Source organism: Urocampus carinirostris, chromosome 17 (genome assembly GCF_059441175.1).
Source record: "Urocampus carinirostris isolate Australia breed hairy pipefish chromosome 17, RoL_Ucar_1.0, whole genome shotgun sequence".
Lineage (NCBI taxonomy): Eukaryota > Metazoa > Chordata > Actinopteri > Syngnathiformes > Syngnathidae > Urocampus > Urocampus carinirostris.
Window position 1 is genome coordinate 29,349,769 of NC_142365.1, and position 20,174 is coordinate 29,369,942.

General features: G+C 40.0%; 1 protein-coding gene across 1 annotated transcript in view; it reads left to right on the forward strand.

Annotated features, from left to right (window-relative positions):
* The window catches only part of LOC148349735 (polypeptide N-acetylgalactosaminyltransferase 10-like), an 89,841-nt gene that overhangs the window by 20,011 nt on the left and 49,656 nt on the right, over positions 1-20,174 (forward strand). Inside the window, exons 3-4 of the mRNA XM_088321443.1 lie at positions 858-996; positions 4,909-5,075. Of these exons, the coding sequence (XP_088177569.1) occupies positions 858-996; positions 4,909-5,075 (306 nt within the window). The remainder of the gene's footprint in view (positions 1-857; positions 997-4,908; positions 5,076-20,174) is intronic.

Genomic DNA, 20,174 nt, shown 5'->3' on the forward strand with positions numbered 1-20,174 from the left:
CAGGTCATAGTGTCATTTTCACTGTTGTTTCTCCGTTACTTTGTTACTCTGCTACCTTTTCCAGTTCCAGTTCTGGTCTTTGTTTCTGGTTTGGACATTTCTTTGTTTAGTGAACCCATTTGTTTGCTACTTGGTACCTTGTTTTGTTGTTAAATACACACCCGCTTCTTGAGTACCCCTGCTTCCAGTTCCGGCCTCCCCGACATGGGTCCATCATCCATTCCCCCAAATTAAGACACAGTCCCTTTAAATTTGATGGCTCGTACATCAATCGATTACTTATTGCACCATTACACAACATAAAAAGATAATAATGTTGAAAACTAGAGAGGAAGTTGGAAACTTCAGTTTTGAGCCATTCCTCAAACACTTTTAAACCACATCAAATCGAAAGCAGGCCTATAAAGAACGGGGGGGCCCTTTAAATTGCCATGCTACTTGTTTTGTAAGGAATATGTTGTAATTCCCAGCTATCAGATTAGATGAACTCGATTCATCCAAGAAGAAAAAAAAAACGTTAATTAGAGGAGTTGATCTCTGAAACGAGCTATTACATGGAGGCCTTCGCTCGCTTGGCTTACCGCAGCAAAGCCGACAGATCGTTTTTGCTTAATGGAACACGGCATCTGCGTGTAATTTGATGAACTCTTTTGACTGTGGATGGGCCTCACTGTGCTGACTTTTGTTGAAAATTACCAAGAGGCTAATGGCGGACATCTATTTTGACGTGCTGCATAAATAGAGTGCGGATTGAGGATCAATTACGCCTTTTTTGCAGAAGAGCCAATAAAACTGTTGCTTTTTTTTCTTCTTACTATAATTGGATCTTGCACTCTGTTTTAATTTTGGTCTCTCAGGAAACGGTGAACAAGGGAAACCTTTTCCTATGTCCGAGGCCGATCAGGTTGACCTGGCCTACAGGGAAAACGGCTTCAACATCTACGTCAGCAACCGCATCTCGCTCAACCGCTCTCTGCCTGACATCCGCCATCCTAAGTGAGTTGTGTAGCTAACATTGAGAATAATCTAAATATAAGAGAAGTAGGCATATTGCCGTGGGGCCACATAAGAAGTCCTATGTTTGACAAAATGACCAAGAGCAACCTCAACATATTTTTGAACTGATTCTTTGTAGGGAAGGTCTCCATCATTGAATGTGAAATGCATCATAACAAAAACAACTGATACAATAAGAAGCATCCTTCTCTGTGTAATAACAGATATTACATGAGTCATTGACAAACCCAGTGGTTTCAGTGTATAATAAAGTATTTAGTTGTATAATAATTGTACAACTCTGCAAAAAAAGGGATTGCTGTGTTCTAAAAAATACGGTAGTTTGTTTGTTTTTAGAGGGCAACATGGTTTAAAGTGCTTTTATTATTTACTAATTGGGGACTCTGTATATATTGAGAGTACGTCCTCGAGGATTTACGTTCACTTTTTCCCCCCACCAAACCCACCACTGAACGATTAACGTTCACATGAAAATTACAACAAAAATTACACATGGGAAAGGATTATAGTAATTAAATGTTGTGTGTCTGCATTCGTGCAGACAGCTGTTAATGATGAGATGTCTCTTGGGTATGACAACACAGATCAACTTGGTCGTTTCGCTCTGTGTCTCAGTGAACTAACGGATGTTTGGCGTAGATCCATGCCACTCGGTTGGCATAATAAAACAAAAAACAAACAACATCTTTTGGGGGCAATACATTTTACACATGATGTTGGATCATTTTCTTGAGCCAAAATGCTATTAGGCATTTTGGAGCCACAAGACTCATGGCACTGATTTCTTCTGGAAAACACAATGGCCTTTGCAAAATCCTTTCAGCAATATCAATAGGGTCATAAAAATCGCTACCATGTCTGACATTTTGACCTGCTCTCCAAGCTCACTCTTTCCATTTTGAGTAAAAATGACAAGTTTACTGCTCTCTAAACTGAAATGGTGCTCAGGAAGCTGAGCCATTGTGTATCTGTCAACAAAAGCTGACTAAAACGTCCAAAAGTCAACTGAAAATTGTTTATACACCAAAACAGTTTTTTATTCAGTGTGAAAGTAAAGGTCTATCCATAAAAGTCAGATGCTTGAATTTCCATCTTTAAAAAACACTATACAGTACAGTGATACCTTGGTACAACCATAATCTATTTCAGATTATTGTTTGTACATGGAATTACATGAGTACCGAAACATTTTTCCTACGTTCTTAAGGCATTCTAAAATACCCAAAATATTAGTTAAAACGTGTACCTAAATAGCAATAATTATTTCAATGTGTTTTCAATTAGAGTGAACATAGTAAAGTGAAAGTGAGTACAATGAATCCCAAGTTATTTTGCAGTTGCAACATTTTCACTTTTGCCAGCAAGTTTAGTGTTATTAGCTGTTTTCTTTCCCGTACATGCCAGAGCAACTTTACGGTTTCCCCCGTGGTTCTTTGCGAACCAAATGTAAACATCCCACCGGCGTCTCTGGTTGTTTGACCTTTCTGAGGAAAAAAATGATTTCAATTCTTCTATGCCACTTTTGCATCTCAATGGGCAGTTGTGCGACTATACTGCTGTCTTAAAAACAACCGGCTTTCCTTGGCCTCAACTGACACTGCTCCGTCTTAGTCACAGCTGTCACTTTTCTTACGACTCCCTCCGTGGCATCTGTTTGATTGGCGAGCTGTAAACGTGACCTCGCGACAGACACAGCGGCTATACTTTAATTGAAGTGTGGACGTGGTGAATATCAACCAAAGCACTTTTGTAGGAGACGGCAGTCTGTTGTTGATATTCACTGTGAAAAAAAACATGATCTGTCTGTCGCAGCATTGTTCATATTTAAATGTCCACCAACCCTAACCTGAAACTTTTCCTCAAACTTAATCACTCCCTGTTTACCGTAATAACACCAGCAATTATTCATCCATCCATCCATCTATCCATTAACTTCACTGCTTATTCTCACCTTGGTCGCGGGCATCAACATCAAGTCTCTAATTTCTTCCGCTTTTTTATATTTGATAGCTTTTCATGTCACATTCTTGTCACTTAGTTTTTTTTAGTGTTGTGTTAAACAAAGCCAAAGATTGGGTAATTTAAACCAAACTACACCACACGTCAAGTCAAGACTATTACAGACTTCACGGTTCGCGGACCCTATGAACACATTGGTCACCAGGGCACCAATGAGGATGCAACTCTGGACAACTTTCTTCACTGTTGGCAGTTCCTGGCCTTTTTTGGGTCGTGGCAAAGTTGGCATCAGTCTAGTTCCTAATGTTGTCGGCCAGTTCTTTTTTGGTCTTCTACTCCTCCTGCCCCATTGGACTGCGCCCTGGAGAAAGATCTTGGACAGTCATGATGATCCTGTGACGTGACCATTCCACTGACGAGTTTCCTTTGCGCACGGTTGACAACAGTTTTTCTTAGGGTCCAATTTGCCCTCTCACAATGTTGCTCACCGTTTCGTTTGTCACATGGGCTAAATAGCTAATGCCTAGAAGTTTGCTGTAGCATTGCATTGCCATGGCCTGGTTTTCTTTTCCAGTTTTGTTGTGAGAGTCCATGTTTCTCAAGCGTAGAGGAAGATGGAAGTAATCGGCGCATTACCGAATACATTACCGAATACAGACTATTATTACACCATCCCCTGATTAGTTTATTTAGAACAACAAAAACTGGAATACATTTCCTTTTGAAACCCAAATAATTAGCAGTTAGTTCCTTAAGATAACAGGATTTGGGTCAAGAGTTCACTGCTAGCGTGATTTGGCCCAGCTTCCTTTTAATTTGGAATAATAAAATAAAAAGTGTGTAAACCAACCCGTGGATCAATTAGCCAATCACTCCATATCTATTTTGTCTCCAAACTTCAAACCACTCGAAGATTTATTTCTCCATTTCTGGGTACTGTCAAATAGATGTTTTCCCAAAAATGTTGAATTGCAAACAATTTTTTTACAAATTAAAATGCCAAAATCCATCACACTTTAACTGCAAAGTCTCTAATTCCGTTTCTTCCCTTGATTTCTTTGTCCCTACCTATGACAACCAGTGATAAACAACCAAATATAAATTTAGTGTTCTCGGTCTTCGTGCTTAAGATGAGGCCACCGTGACTGTATTGAGTTGCACTTTGTAAGTAAATAAAAGCACACCTAATCTTCTTGAAAGTTGCTGGTGGATTGAGTTGTGTTACATCATGAGAAAAGTAGGATAAATTAGCAATGAAATAACGTTGTAATTGATTAATCTGATTTAGTAAGTAGCGGAGTAGCACACCATGTCGTAACAACTGTTTTGAGTTTCAACATTTTGTTAACGCGTTAAGAGTACTCATTACAGATAAAAGTAATTGTGTTCCAGGAAAGCCTTACTTTGTAAGACGTTATTGCTAACACTGCCAGAATGCCATATCAAGAAAAATGAAAGAGTTGATTAGTCCTTGATTTTTAATGTGATATGGATTATTTTGACCCAATTGTCATTGGTTCTGAAGGTTACTTTAAAAAGGTAATCTCATACTGTTACTAGTTACCTGTTTAAAAATATAATAAAGGAATTCACTTAAAATTGATGTGTAGCCAATCCTTCAGATTAACAAAAAAAAAGTTTTTTTTATATGTTTGCCCGATATAAAAACGCTAGACAAGTTAAGTAAAATAATACACTTGCATCTTCAATTTTATTGATCAATAAATTTTTTGTTCACATACATTGTTGACCAAATTTGTTCAAATAATTTATTGACCACTGAAAATTTGCTACACTTGCAAAGTAATCTTCATGTTAACTACATGTACCTGTAATCTTTTTTCTGTAACTGTAACGATTCCATATTTTTTGTTTTCTAATCACGGCACACCCTTACATGTATTCCATTACTCCCCAACCCTGTGTGTGAAGCTGCCAACAGAAGCTGTACGCCGAAAAACTGCCGAACACCAGCATCATCATCCCGTTCCACAATGAAGGCTGGTCTTCGCTTCTACGGACGGTCCACAGCGTCCTCAACCGCTCTCCCCCGCAACTGGTCGCCGAAATCATCCTGGTGGACGACTTCAGTGACAAAGGTAAGAAGGCGATCTGGATAACTCATTCTTCGATTAGAAGCTTCTATCACGATCCTCCTTTTATGGATGTGTTGAACTTCTGTCTCTGCGGTAATGAGACGCTTTGCCACTTCGGACTCATTAAATGCAAATTGGAGGCTAAAACAAAAGCCTCCTGCTCCTTCCAGAAAAAGCTGCTGTATAGTACACTGAGAGATTAGAATGGTTATGCGCTTCTTTGGGGGTCAGTTAGAGCTCAGCTATGAGCTGACTCTAAATTCCTTTTGTGCTGGTTTTGGTCCAACTAAAAACAGTTTAACTTAGTTGCAGCTCTAATCCATTTTCACTAACTACTATTTCATCCTTGAATAGTCACGGACCATTGAAACGATTAGTCAAAAAATTGGATCATTAATATTTTTTGTTTATTCTATTATGAAGTTGGTTTAATTATGTGGAAACTAATAAACACAAGAAAAATGGGTACAATGAAAAATACATGATTTGTTGGACATTCCACGGATTTGTACTAAATAAGAAAAAAAAGGCTTATCTAAAACCAATAAGGCACAGTGCTCACTCAGTGAGACATCAACAAATATACCTATCATATTTAGGGACAGGCAAATGGATAAGAAATTAAAATCAAGTCAACATTTTTTCTCCACAGGCTCACTTGCAGCAATAGAACCATAAATAAAACACATATGTGTCACGAGGCGTGGTGTCGTGGAAGGGAAGACCGGACCAGAAAAAGGCAGGAGGCATGAAGGGAGAACTCAAATGCGTTGACGATCCATAAGATTTAATTACAAAATAAAAGTCGCCCAATACTCCGGGGCAAAACAGAACAACACAGAGTTCCTCCGGCACGAACTCAACAGGACAAGGCATAACAGACTAAAACAGGACAAGGCATAACAGACCGGGATTGTGAAGAATGAGTAGTAATGAACCCGCAACCGCAGAGCCCACCATGCAGCCTTAAATACAGACCCACCATTAGTGGAACTGCTTTCAGCTGTTGCCCAGGGGGCGGGGCAGACTGGTCACCAAGGCGACCGTGACAGAGCCCCCCTCTTAAGGGACAGCTCCCGAGGTCCCAAAAAAGAAAAAATTACAACCTCGCGCCCCGGAATGTTGACGATCGCGATTGGGGCAACCCTGCTCCCTCCTCCGAACACGCAGGAACGGGGAGAGGCAGGCGCCATCTGCGTCGGGCGGATCGGAATCGGCGCTCGGCAGGGGGGGTCTGGTGGCCAACTGGACAGGGGATGACAGACAGGCAAAACCGACGAGAACAGGACAGATAAACAGGACAGGCAAAATCAGAACAGATAAACAGGACAGGCCGATGCAGAAGAGTCGCACTCAGGACAGGCCGATGCAGAAGAGTCGCACTCAGGACAGGCCGATGCAGAAGAGTCGCACTCAGGACAGGCCGATGCAGAAGAGTCGCACTCAGGTCAGGCCGATGCAGAAGAGTCGCACTCAGGTCAGGCCGATGCAGAAGAGTCGCACTCAGGTCAGGCCGATGCAGAAGAGTCGCACTCAGGTCAGGCCGATGCAGAAGAGTCGCACTCAGGTCAGGCCGATGCAGAAGAGTCGCACTCAGGACAGGCCGATGCAGAAGAGTCGCACTCAGGGGGGTCAGATTCAGAAGAGTCAGACTCAGGGGGTTCAGGTTCAGAAGAGTCAGACTCAGGGGGGGATCAGATTCAGAAGAGTCAGACTCAGGGGGGATCAGGTTCAGAAGAGTCAGACTCAGGGGGGATCAGGTTCAGAAGAGTCAGACTCAGGGGGGATCAGGTTCAGAAGAGTCAGACTCAGGGGGGAACAGATTCAGAACAGACAAGACAGGACAGGAAAGACTGAACAAAATCAGTACAGAGAGACTCAAGGCAGGCATGGGAGTCGAACAGGCAGGCATGGGAGTCGAACAGGCAGGCATGGGAGTCGAACAGGCAGGCATGGGAGTCGAACAGGCAGGCTTGGGAGTCGAACAGGCAGGCTTGGGAGTCAAACAGGCAGGCTTGGGAGTCGAACAGGCAGGCTTGGGAGTCGAACAGGCAGGCTTGGGAGTCGAACAGGCAGGCTTGGGAGTCGAACAGGCAGGCTTGGGAGTCGGAGTCGGACTTGCACGCAGGGGAGAGGGAATAGCAGGCAATCGGCACGGGAGTCGGGCAGGCAGGCGTCAATTCTTCCTGGGACCCCATTCGAGGCACAGCAAGGGCCACGACGGGCGGGGCCGTGGTTCGAATGGGCAGGAAAGGCCAACTCAGTAGGCGCCTGCCAAACTGCGCACTCCAGCTCTCCCCAAGTCGCGCTGGGATCGTTCGCTGAGTTCAATTGTTGGCGGGTTCATTCTGTCACGAGGCGTGGTGTCGTGGAAGGGAAGACCGGACCAGAAAAAGGCAGGAGGCATGAAGGGAGAACTCAAATGCGTTGACGATCCATAAGATTTAATTACAAAATAAAAGTCGCCCAATACTCCGGGGCAAAACAGAACAACACAGAGTTCCTCCGGCACGAACTCAACAGGACAAGGCATAACAGACTAAAACAGGACAAGGCATAACAGACCGGGATTGTGAAGAATGAGTAGTAATGAACCCGCAACCGCAGAGCCCACCATGCAGCCTTAAATACAGACCCACCATTAGTGGAACTGCTTTCAGCTGTTGCCCAGGGGGCGGGGCAGACTGGTCACCAAGGCGACCGTGACAATATGTGCATTTTGTGGAATACATTCAGTGGTCAACTGCAAAGTCTGTAACAAAATAATCTAACAATTCTCAACCCTTTGAAATGAAACCTTTTCAACTGACATTTGTCGTTTGAACATTTTACCTAATGTTGTTTGTTTCTTAGACTGAAAGCATTTTCTTTAGAATACATTTGTCATGCTCATTCTGGCATAACACTTGAGCTCTCTTTTACAGCGTAAAAAATGTACAATGCATGTTATCAAAATCGTATTGGCTTGAATTCTACTTGAATGTTACTTGAATCTCACCGAGACGGGCCAGACTCTGTTTCATTCAACTGTCTGACGTGCTTTCGTCTTTAAATGTTTGTGCGTTACTGAGGTACTGCCATGATACGCTAGGTTTGCTTTGCAAACTTTGCTTGTAGGTTTTATATTGACCTTATGCTGGCTAAAAAATTCCCAGACTTTAAACAAAAACAAAAAAAAATGTATTTTATACTACTGACGTTCCCTCTAAGTTTCCACGGGTCTGAGTGTTTACACAAAGTCTCTGCGCATCGCTCGGAACAATAGTGAGCAACATTAATCCTGCATGCGCCAACTAAATAATTATCAAACATGTACAAATCCTGAGGTCAAATCAAGTTACATTTTTCTGAAAGAGACCCTCCAAAATTCATTTGTTAGCTTTTTCTCCTTTTGTCCTGATTTTTTAATTTTTTTTTTTTAGTTTTTTTTCTTGCTTGTTTCCTTTATTTATTTATTTTCTTTATTCATTTTTTTCCTTTTTTTCATTCTTTCTTTCTTTTGTTTCTTTTTTTTCCATTTTTGTCTTTTTTGTCCTTTTTCCCCCACCTTTTTAAAATCATTTGTTTCGCATAATATCACATCATAATTGGTAATATATGGATTAAAGCAACATAAACAATCTGAAGAGACGGTTGGGAGCCGAAAGAGACAGCTTTTTTTGGTGAGCCTGGCTGAAAAAGCCTATTTTCTAAATAGGAGACAAATACTTATGTAAAAACATTGACATAATCTCATTGATAAGTAAGGTCACGTAGTCTGTGCAGGCGATAATGAAATTAAACCACACTTGTCTCTTTATATTTCAATATCTTAGTGATAAAGAATAATACAATACTAATGATAAAAACGATCAGGCTTCTAGTAAATATCCTCCATTTCCCCATCGATTCTTTAGCTCACGCCCCTCCCTCCCTGCCGCAAAAACTTGAGATCAGATGCGGGCTTACTTTCTTTTACTCAATTGCGTGCTGACATTAACTTCAAGCGACCACATTTAAAACACACCGCAATATGCTAATGTAATGAATTTCGCAATTTTCGATCTCGATTTTTATGCACTGGATTGATTTTCTTGTGCGCAGGCAAGATCTGGGCAGTGAGCAATTGGGCACAGTTAAGAGGGAACATTGATAGTGACGCCATTATTTCTGTGTGTTACTGTTTGAGACAGACACACTTTTGCGCATGAGCTACTCTCAGCAGAAATTCCAATCATTCAAGATGCCTCACTCCGTTGGAAAAACGTGTGTGGCGACAAAAATCGACAACGGAATTCATTGTCCACTATTTCTTTTATTTATTCTTGTCGACAATATCGACTAATCATTGCAGCCCTATAAAGGATGCAATACTAGTCACAAGTTGTATTTTATAACTCCTAAATGGAACTCTTGACACTTTATTTGACATGCCTGATTTGGGTAAAGAAAACATCCCATTAAAACACTCCATTAGACGAAAGCTAATACAAGCAATGCCTCATAAACAAGAGAGGCACTTGGCCCATTCTCACGTCATTAAACAAGTGTCATTTACATATCAATGAAATATGTGAGTCTGTTTTTTTTCCCTCATATGTGACATTAAAAAGGGTCCTGCCAGGCATGATTTACAAGCCATTTCTATACAAAAAAAATACAGTGTCAACATCTACCAGTACTGTGGATCCAATTTTGAAGTTTCTTGTTTTGGGCATTTTGATCAAAAGACCATTTATCTACTGTGCTTTTTTGGAAGGAAAGGGGGGAAACAAGACACTTGCTTTTCAAATGAAAAGAAAACGTAGGCCAGGTTGGATGCTCGCAACGTTGTTGAGGCTTAACCCCTGCGGGCGGTTGGCTGTAATGTTCTCCCCCATGGCCGCTGCCCTTTGATTAGATCTCATTCCAACTGTAATTAAGCCTCGGACACCCAAGCAGAACGTCAGCTTCAATCGATGCCTCTGTGTGAATGAGAGACTGCCTGAGGAGCGTCAGTGGTAGACGGAGAAAGGAGCAAGGGAGTGGGATAATGGTGAATCCTTTCTATGCAAAACGCTACGTAAATCAATGTTCCTTACTCCTGAGAGGCTTCCAGTATAAATATGCAGGCTGCTACTGACTTTCTCGCTCAAATTTTATGAAAATGGTTGTACAAAAAACATCTATATAGTATTCTCCCATGGCTTTCTACTTTCGATAAACTGTCAGACAAAGGCGAAGAAACACTTTGTTGTGCAAGGGAAGAGATCTTTGCTCATTTTTGCCAGGTCCTGTTGGGTGCCAAGAAGAATACAGCTACTCAGGGCACGGGCTGGTCATCCTTTCTCTTTTTTTTTTATTTGTTGAATTTTCCAGTCTGCCTAGTGCTTATGTAGTACCCTTTGGTCAAATTTTAGTGTAAACCGTGCGCTGCCAGAAGTCAACTTACAGGGGAAAAAAATAAATAAGACCCGCCATTTATTTGCCTCTAGTCTTGATTCTGGTTCCATCAAGTCCATGGGACTCTGATTGCTACCCGCAATCTTCCTCCCAAAAAGGGAATATTTTTGGCTTAAGACTGTCTCCTTTTTGCTTTGATTGTTGGTGTTTCCTAATGTTCCTTGACCTCCTCCGTCTCCCGACTGCCTGACCAAGAAGCATCCTCAGGCATCTTTCTTGGTTAGTTTATCAGATTATGAATTGAAGGGATCCATTGAATATAAACGTGGTTTGGATAACGACCAACTGCTAAATTGTCATAAAAAACTTTCCCCTAACAAAAATGTAAGCAACTACACTTTTGATATGATTATCCACATACCATTGTATTTTATTCTTTTTTTTCTGTAGATTTGCACTAAAAATATTCCTATGAATATTTGTTTGTGTTGCCTAATCAAAATATATATAAACTTCCAGTGTAAAAAAAAAGTTACAATCAAACTGCGTTTAGCTACAGTTTAGCAAATGAGATTGATTATGAGGTTTGTTTGCGTTTTTTACTGTTAAAGTATCTAAAAAGTGCGGTGGTGCTCTAAAAGGCTAGACAAGTGTAATGTAACAATTAGTGCAAAGTTTATAAATTAATTATTTATCAAAATAAATTATTGATGCCCTAAAATACGCTACAATGTGTTTGGGATCAAGTGACCTACACATAATGGTGACAACAGTCACATATATATATTTTTGCAAGTTTATGCCGTGAATAAAAGTTTTCTTGGAGCGCATTGCTTTAAATACAGGAATAGCCAAATATCTTAGAAATAATGCACGCTAAACGAAGAAAGCATTACAATTGTTGTTGATGGTTGCCATGGGAACAGACAGACCGTGAACTTATTAACGAAATTTTTGTCATCATTCCGGGAGGACCAACAAAGGAACACCAGCAGTCGGATTTGGCACAAACAATACTGCATGTCTTGTTATTGCAAAAGCCAACAGGATGCAGACTCCGATAACACCGAATGAGAACTGTGTCATGTTTGATGGAAAAGTTTTCAGCTGATCAATTTCAATATATAAATTGATGACTTTTAAAGATTTGTGAAAAGTAAAACCTGAGTACGTCGTTAAATACTAAATAAAGTAGAATGGAACTAAGTGTTCTGGTCCTCTTGTAAATACCATAGCACAGGGCTTGCCAACCTTTTAAAACCTTAAAACTACTTTTTTGTTACTGTTACATGTAAAGCGCCACTCGCTCTAAATGTGTTTCTAAAATAGCAACTTGTTATCAAAATGTTATTACAATGTAATTGTCATGTTATTTGCAGGTTGTAATTGATAGATGTAGGTTTAAAACCACTAAAACCTAGTCTTTAAATACACTAATCTTGTCAATGAATTCTCATTCCAAATAGAAATCAAATTTCCTAGAAAATCACTATGACCCATAACTGGTGAGCTATTTTCAGATCCAGTCCGCGGGCTACTCGGATGCTCCTATGCCCCTTCAAACCTTACGCTGTGTACAGCTCTACAGCAAGTTGTTTACCTCACGTTTTTTAGCATTATGGTAACTTTTTAAGATATAGACTTCCAGAGAAACTACAAAAACGAGTACATATTTGAAACTTTTTTTGGTTTGAACAAATTTATTGACACTAAAAACAGAAAACAATCATGACAATCTCAACAGCAATTAAGCACATTCACAATATTATATTCCAATATTACGTTTTTAACAGCAAACACAAAGTGAGGTTTGAACAAACCTTCTCGAAAATCTTATTAGCAATCAAACATATTCACAATTTCATTATATAAAAACTACGCTGCAAGAAAACCAGATGAGGTCTGCTTCTCGTAAAATGTAAGGCCAGGGCAACCGTACCTTAAATTATTTTGCCAGATCACAACAGAATCGTGGTTTTTATGCTGTTGTCGTTGGTGGTTGTCACGGTGACGGACCAAATTGCATTTGTTTGTCATTCTTCCTCAGGGAATAAAGAAAACTCCAGTGTCATGACAAATGCTCTGATGCTATGGAAAGACAACAGGAGCGTTTTTGATGGATAAATTCCACTGCTGTTTAATCTGATTGGATACATTGAGGACTTGATTTATGGGTAATAATGTTGAAATATCGCGAGTGTATTGTTATATAAGGATAAAGTACTGTCATACCTCTGGTTTTACTACTGTTATGTATTATATAAATGATGTTGGCAAAAACATCCACTAATTTCTTTTCTAGAAGGCCGTCATAAATGTTTCCAGACGTCACCATGGTGATTTTTGTCTAAAAAGTGCCCCCTCACACCTGATTTACAATAACTGACGTTGTAGTTATCTTACAATTTAATTGGACATCCTTGAACTACCCATTAATTCTATTGGTCTAATATTGCCAGGCAAATTATTTATTCCGTCACGAAAAAAAAACCGCTCCTTAGTGAAACCTACGGTGTTTGAAATGTAGCAAAACTTTAGCAGCTTGTAGTCTGGATTTACACAAATTCATCCTCCAGAAAGGCTTTTGAGATATTTCGGACTTCATTCCATATTTGGAGAGCATGCATTCTGTATAAGAACAGCTCGCCACTTTCCCTTGTGCCCCACACCTGAGCAGCATTTTACAACCGAGTGCCAAAATGATCAAACATGTTTCATATCCAATATCTTTGGTGCAGTTTTAGTCCAAAAAGTGCCCCTACACACCAGCTGCTAAAATCAAATTATCAGAGGCGATGCTCAGGGATAGCGGAAATTATGGGTAAGGCTTTATAAAACCTTCATTAGATACCGTCTGTACCAAATTTCGAGGAAAAACACCTGTAAATTCAGTTAAAACTTGTTCCTACGTATAACGCCTTTTAATGGTTCAGACCAGGAGTCTAATTTCAGAAGGTTGATTATAAAACACTTAATCATAGAGGAAGTGAACACTGCAAAGACGAGATTTTGTTATTTCGTGAGGGCGGTATTTTCCTATTAGCAAGCACAAGGTGGAATCACATAAAACTGGTCTATTAGGAGCTTGTAGTCTGTAACCATGGTGACGTCCCCACCATTGAGCATTGGCAACATTGAACTGAGTTTTCAAGTGGCTACAATGGCCACTTGTAACCTTTATATGTGTTTTTATTTAAACAAAGTACGGTAGAACAGTGTTTTTCAACCTTTTTTGAGCCAGGGCATGTTTTTTTACATTTTTTTTTTACAAAATTTTGCGGCACACCACTAACCAAAAAAGTTATGAAATGACACTGAACAGTATGTTTAATCATAATATAATGTATAATACCCCTGGTTTTTGCAGCACAGACACTTGACAATGACATATTTGCAGAAAATGATTCATAAAGGTTTTATGATATTCTAAATTTTGAATTGGATATTTTTTTACGGCACACCTGACGATCTCTGTCGGCACACTAGTGAGTTGAAAATCACTGAGGTAGAGTATCCGTACTTATTACTTCATTCTGTTAACACGAGTTAAAACTAATTCACAAGAGTTCACAAGAGTTAAAACGAATTCAATTTTTTTTCTCAGTCCTTTTAATTTACTCCAATTCTATCCATCCATCCATCCAATATCTGTACCGCATATCCTCAGTAGGGTCGCAGGGGTGCTGGAGCCCACCCCAGCTATCTTTGGGCAGTGGGCAGGGGACACCCTGAACTGGTTGCCAGCCAGTCGCAGGGCACACAGGGACAGACAATTCGCTCACTCATTCACACCTAGGGACAATTTGGACCGGCCAATTAACCTGACATGCATGTTTTTGTAATGTGGGAGGAAACCGGAGTGCCCGTAGGAAACCCATGCAAGCACGGGGAGAACATGCAAACTCCACACAGGAGGTTCAATCTCGTGACCTCAGAACTGTGCCGCACATGCGATAACCACTGCGCCGCTGTGCTGCCCCCAATTCCATCCAATATTAGTTAGATTTTATTTATAATTATTCATGTACATCAAGGACTTAACTCAAGTCACTGGTCAAATTAATTTACTTTGTTTGTTAAACACAATTTTTATTATTATAATCCAATAACTGAAAGAGTACAGATATAATCAAAAGCATTGAGTTCTCTTAAGAAACAATAATTTAATAAAGAATACATTTCAAAAACAGCAAAATCGACTCCTAAAAAATGTAAAAATTATTGTTTTTATGAATCAATATCTGACTACTTGATGTTTATTTCATGTAGATTAATCAATTATTTATGATTGTGTTTCTTCCCCCTCATTTTGTTAATTCCCCAATGCCTCTGAAAATATCTGATCTCATCCAATTATGCAAGCCCCTCACATGTCTTCTGGACCCCATCCCATCATCCCTAGTCAAATCCTACCTTTGTTCTTGCTCCCCCTCACCTCTGCCATAATCCATCCTTCACTTTACAATGGTATTGTACACTCTACCTTTAAAATTGCGGCTGTCATGCCCATTTTTTTAAAAAAAAAGAACAAAACCAAAAATATTTCCTCACCCCAGCTCTGGCGTTCACTACCAACTGATCTCTTTAACTCTGCCACCAAGCCCATCTTCCGATCAAAACTCAAAACCCACCTTCAAACTTGCCTATTAATCATTAACTGTCTTTTCTAACCCGTTGATCCCAACACTGATCAATCAATCAATCAATCAAACTGATCAACAATCAGTCCTCACTGATTACAGAAAAATAGCGACGATTATAATTAAGGTTTTTTTTTTGTTTTTTTTTTTTTGCATCTCACAATAGAGATATGCACTTTACAAGCCATGGTTTGAGGTCTGTCAGCCGTCTGACACCACATTTCAGTGCTCATCCTCAATAAGTGTCATCACACTCTTATGCAGACCATAGCCAAAGCGACAAAGTAGCTTGCGTCCAAATTGGGTGTTTTTAAACACAACGGACGTGTGACTAGGGTTGCAATCATTAGTCTAATTTCATTCTAAAGTAACCAATCCTTCAAACATATTGTATTTTAGCTTTAAATTGTTGATTTTGCAGTCCATTGATATTGATAATGATTGACCGATCCCAGTGAAAAAAATATAGCCACTCTGAGATCTTTACATTTTAGCTAGGGCATTTTTATTTAATTTTTGTGCGACTCTTTAGTATGTCTAAAAAAATACATATTTTTTTATTTGTACTATTTTTCTCTTGTGTTTATTATCATTTGCCACAAAATTAAATCAACTCCATAATAAACTCAAGAAAAAAGTAATAGTTATTTAATTATTCTACCAAAATAGTTATTAGTTGCAGGACTACTTGCGAGGTTTGATTTGTAAAGGTTCGACTATAGTATTTATCCGCCGCTGACACTAATTTCATAAGGCTGGACAGTGGACCTGAAAACATGGCAACAGAGAGGGGAGAGCGATTGGGCCATCATTCTGCCGTTGGCAGGCCTCCATTGCAGCATGGAAGTGCCTCAGCTGAATAAGTGCATGCTGAACTACTGGCAGTGATGAAGGGCGCATAAAACGCTGTCCAGAGTCTATGTGACTTCATCTCGTGCGCTTATCTTAGATAAGATAGCTTTGAAAAAGCAATAAAGCTCTGACAAATTTGAGAAGAAGCTTTCAAAACATTGAAGGTTGACAGCGGACTTGTTCGATCTTCAACCTTTTTTCAGACGCTGAACCATCAAACGATTTATGAGCTTGACAAATCGTAATGAAATAAACCACAGGTCTTAAACATAATTTACCTTGGGGCCTCTGGAGCTCGGTTCTGGGTGTGATTGGTCCACATAAGGGTTCCAACAACAAAGAGACAGAAACGATTTTCATCGCTGTACAATAATCACGTCCTTCAAAAAGACTTGCAATAGTCAAAATCCATTTTCCAATAAGTTTAGTACAAACAACAAATACATAGATTTAATCTGCAATAAATTCTTCTACCTGTCATAGCAAATTAACTGACTACAATTTATCACATTATGCTCAATATAACATCATTTGACATTTTACTCGGATAGCCCAGAATCAGAACTGCTACTTTTTTGGCCCGCTAGACGAGCACTCTACCTCCTTAGCTATTGCCACCCCAACAACTTAATAATAATAAGCCTGAATCCACGTTGAAGACATTTGGAACATTTAGATGTCCTTGTAACATCACACCAAAATCATATTCATTTATTTTTTGAACAGCTTTTTCTAACAAGGGTTGCTGGGGTACTGGGCCCATCCCAGCCATTATTGGGGAATTTGGGAGGAAACCGGAGTGACCGGGGGAACGAGGAGAACATGCAAACTCTCCACAAGGAGGCTAGTACCTGGAATTGAAGCCGGGACTTCTGTACTGTGAGGCGGTTGGCTATTAGCACCACACGCTGGTCGCAATTGTAATGTTTAAGAGAAATCGTCACAACAATCTGCGTGCCAAGTAATTAAAAATACAAATTCAACAAATGAACTAACCCCTTAAAAAACTATTCTATTGTTATGTGGGATCTTTTTAATGTTCATGATTTAAAGATCCATGCTTGCGCCGACTCTGTTGGCACATTTTTTCCATGACGATAAGTTGGTTTAGGTTCCCAGCAAAACAAAGTTGACCACTCTCCATGCTGATTGTCTATCAGCGCAAATGTTTGCTTTGAATTATTAATTACTGTATCTTCGGCGGGCAAGAATCCGTGTTTCTATTGTGACAGCAGTATTAGTGTCAGTAAAACAACAATAGGTAAAACAGCCCCAAACCAAACTACCCATGGCCCTGTCCAAGTCCATGGTCTGGTGTTGGCTGACCACTGATGTATACGCAATAGGGGAAACATCCTGTTTTATGTTCTGTCTTTTAACAGTGCCGATCCGGTGTTTTCAGTCGATTAAAATCTTTGAACTGACAGTGAAAACCACTAATTACAACGATTATTTAATAGAGCTAATGACTGGGTATAAAGCCTGTCATCCCTTGAGTGCGGTAAATGACCAATCAGCATTTGATGAACCGATTTTCACCTCCGTGATGGTTTTATTAGGTGTGTGTTAAGTGCGTGTGTCTCGATGCCAAGGAAAATGCATTCAAGATACCACACCAGCTTTGGGCATAAGAAACGATCAGTAGCAGCAAGAAAACCGGCAAGACACCTGCAAAAAACCCAGAACACACCACATGTTTATTCAACAAACTGTGAACAAACATCATGCACGTGTGTGGGGGGTTTGTATAATGAGCTAATGGGCTCGGCACGGCGTGACAGTGAAGGTGTGAGGGCGGCGCTGTAACGCAACAAAAGCAGATCATTGAGCTGCGGCGTTTGTGAAAGATTTGGCAACAATGTCAGTAGGTGCCGATCGATTCTAAAGTCATTTTGTGGAGCTAGGTTGTCGACCTGCACTGTAAAATACACCCACCCTTGAAGCTATGCTCGCCTACCTGCCCCTGGATTTGCTTTCAAAGGGTCCACTTGACCATTGCTTTTTAGCGAGTTAGGTTTTTAACATAACTGTACTGTAGAGCTTCACAATACAAAATTAATCCGTTCGGAGGTGGGTCATACAGTCACGTAAATACATATTTAGTCAACCACTAATTCTTCAAGTTCTCCCACTTGAAAATATTAGAGACGTCAACATGGGCAAACCTCAACCATTAGATACAGAATGTGTAAAAAGAAAAACACAAAAGTACCATTTCATTTTTTTACATCTTGGTGGAAAATAAGTATTTAGTCAAGACCAAAAGTCCATATTTAAACTTTGTTATGTACCATTTGTGGGCAACAAAGGAGGCCAAACGTTTTTTGGAACCTTTCACAAGCTTTTCACACACTGTTGCTGGTATTTTAGCCCCATTCTTCTATGCAGATATCCTCTACAGCAGGGGTCGGGAACCTTTTTGACTCAAAGAGCCATAAAAGCAAAAAATATTAATTTTATTTTGGGAAAGAGCCACACCATATATTATGAGACAAATTTACAAAATTGCTAAACCCGCACCCCAGACAAAAGCTTAGTCTTCAGCACATTTATTTTTGATGATTTGATAAAAATTATGAAAAGAGAATAATGCCAGAGCCCCTGTCCCAAAATCAACAAACATACCACTTTAAAATGTCTCTTTCTTGCAATTACTCAAGATCGGTTAAACTCCTTTTGACCCTTTTTTTTCATACATATTGGTTTCAAAACCAGATGCAAAAAACGTCACAACATTCTGCAAATAGGGAGCCTGATGAGCTCACTTTTGGCGCAGATGGCGTAGGGCGAGAGATGGGAGGGAGTGCTTGCGCTTTTTGCATGGCTCCACCCATCCCTCCCACTCACCCAATCAAAAAACTAAGTTCTCTTCCGGTGTTTTGGCGTATTTACAGTGTGTTCTGTGGATTCATCATAAGGTATCTGAACACTGAACACAGATTATATAGTGAACTTTTATTTAAATTATTCTTTAGCGTTGTACAGCCAAAACGAGTTTTTTTCCCCCCTTTTTTGTGTGACACCTTGACTGTAAATTGTAGTGAAAAATGTGCCCTATATATACTGCGAAGTAACGCCATAAGACTTAGCTCTGGATTGGCTTTGCGTGTACCTGAATAGGACGGACAACTCAAGTTTCGAATAGGATGGAGAAATTTTGCATGCAATCAAATTTGTCTCTGAGCCATAGATATTCATAAAAAGAGCCATATATGGCTCGCGAGCCATAGGTTCCCGACCCCTGCTCTACAGCATGGATGTTTTTAGGCTGTTATTGGCCAACACAGACTTTCAACTCCCTCCACAGATTTTCTATGGGGTTGAGATTTGGAGACTGGCAAAGCTATTCCAGGACTTTGAAATGCTTCTTACAAAGCCATTCATTTGTTGCTCTGGCTATATGTTTAGGAATGCTGAGCCATGTCTCATTTTCAATGCCTTTGCTAAAGGAATAATTTGACTCGTACAGGCATATTCAGAAAAACAGCTCAAAAGCATGATCTTTACATCCCCATGCTTCACATTGGGTAGGGTGTTCTTCGGATGCAATTCAGTATATTTTCTCTTCCAAACAGGAGAACCTGTGTTTTTACCAAAAATCATACTTTTGTTTTATTTGACCATTACAATTTCTACCAGTGCCCTTCTGGATCATCTAAATACTCTCTAGCAAACCACAGCTGGGCCTGGACTGTACTGTACTGGTTTCAGCAGGGGCACACATTTGGCTGTGGAGGATTTGAGTCCCTGGCATCGCAGTGTTACTGATAGTAGCCTTTGTTACTGTGGTACCAGCTCATTCACTAGGTTATCATCTTTATGCCCCAGGGTGAGAATTGGCAAGAAGCCCCAGATCGAGGGGGATGATCTTCCATTTTCTAATAATTGCTCCTACAGTTGATTTATTTGCACCCTGCTTTTATCAATTGCAGATTCAGTCTTCCCAGGCCTCGTTAATCTTTTTATTTTAGGGAGCCTGCACATTTGGTGAATGACTAAATACCGTAAATTCCGGACTATAGAGCGCACCTAATTACAAGCCGCACCCACCACATTTTGGGAGGAAAACCGATTTTGTACATACACAAGCCGCACCTGTATATTAGCCGCATGCGCCCACATTGAAAAAATGCAGTACAAACACGAAATTTTTTTTTTGGTTTGAACAAATTTATTGACACTAAAAACAGAAAACAATCATGACAATCTCAACAGCAATTAAGCACATTCACAATATTATATTCCAATA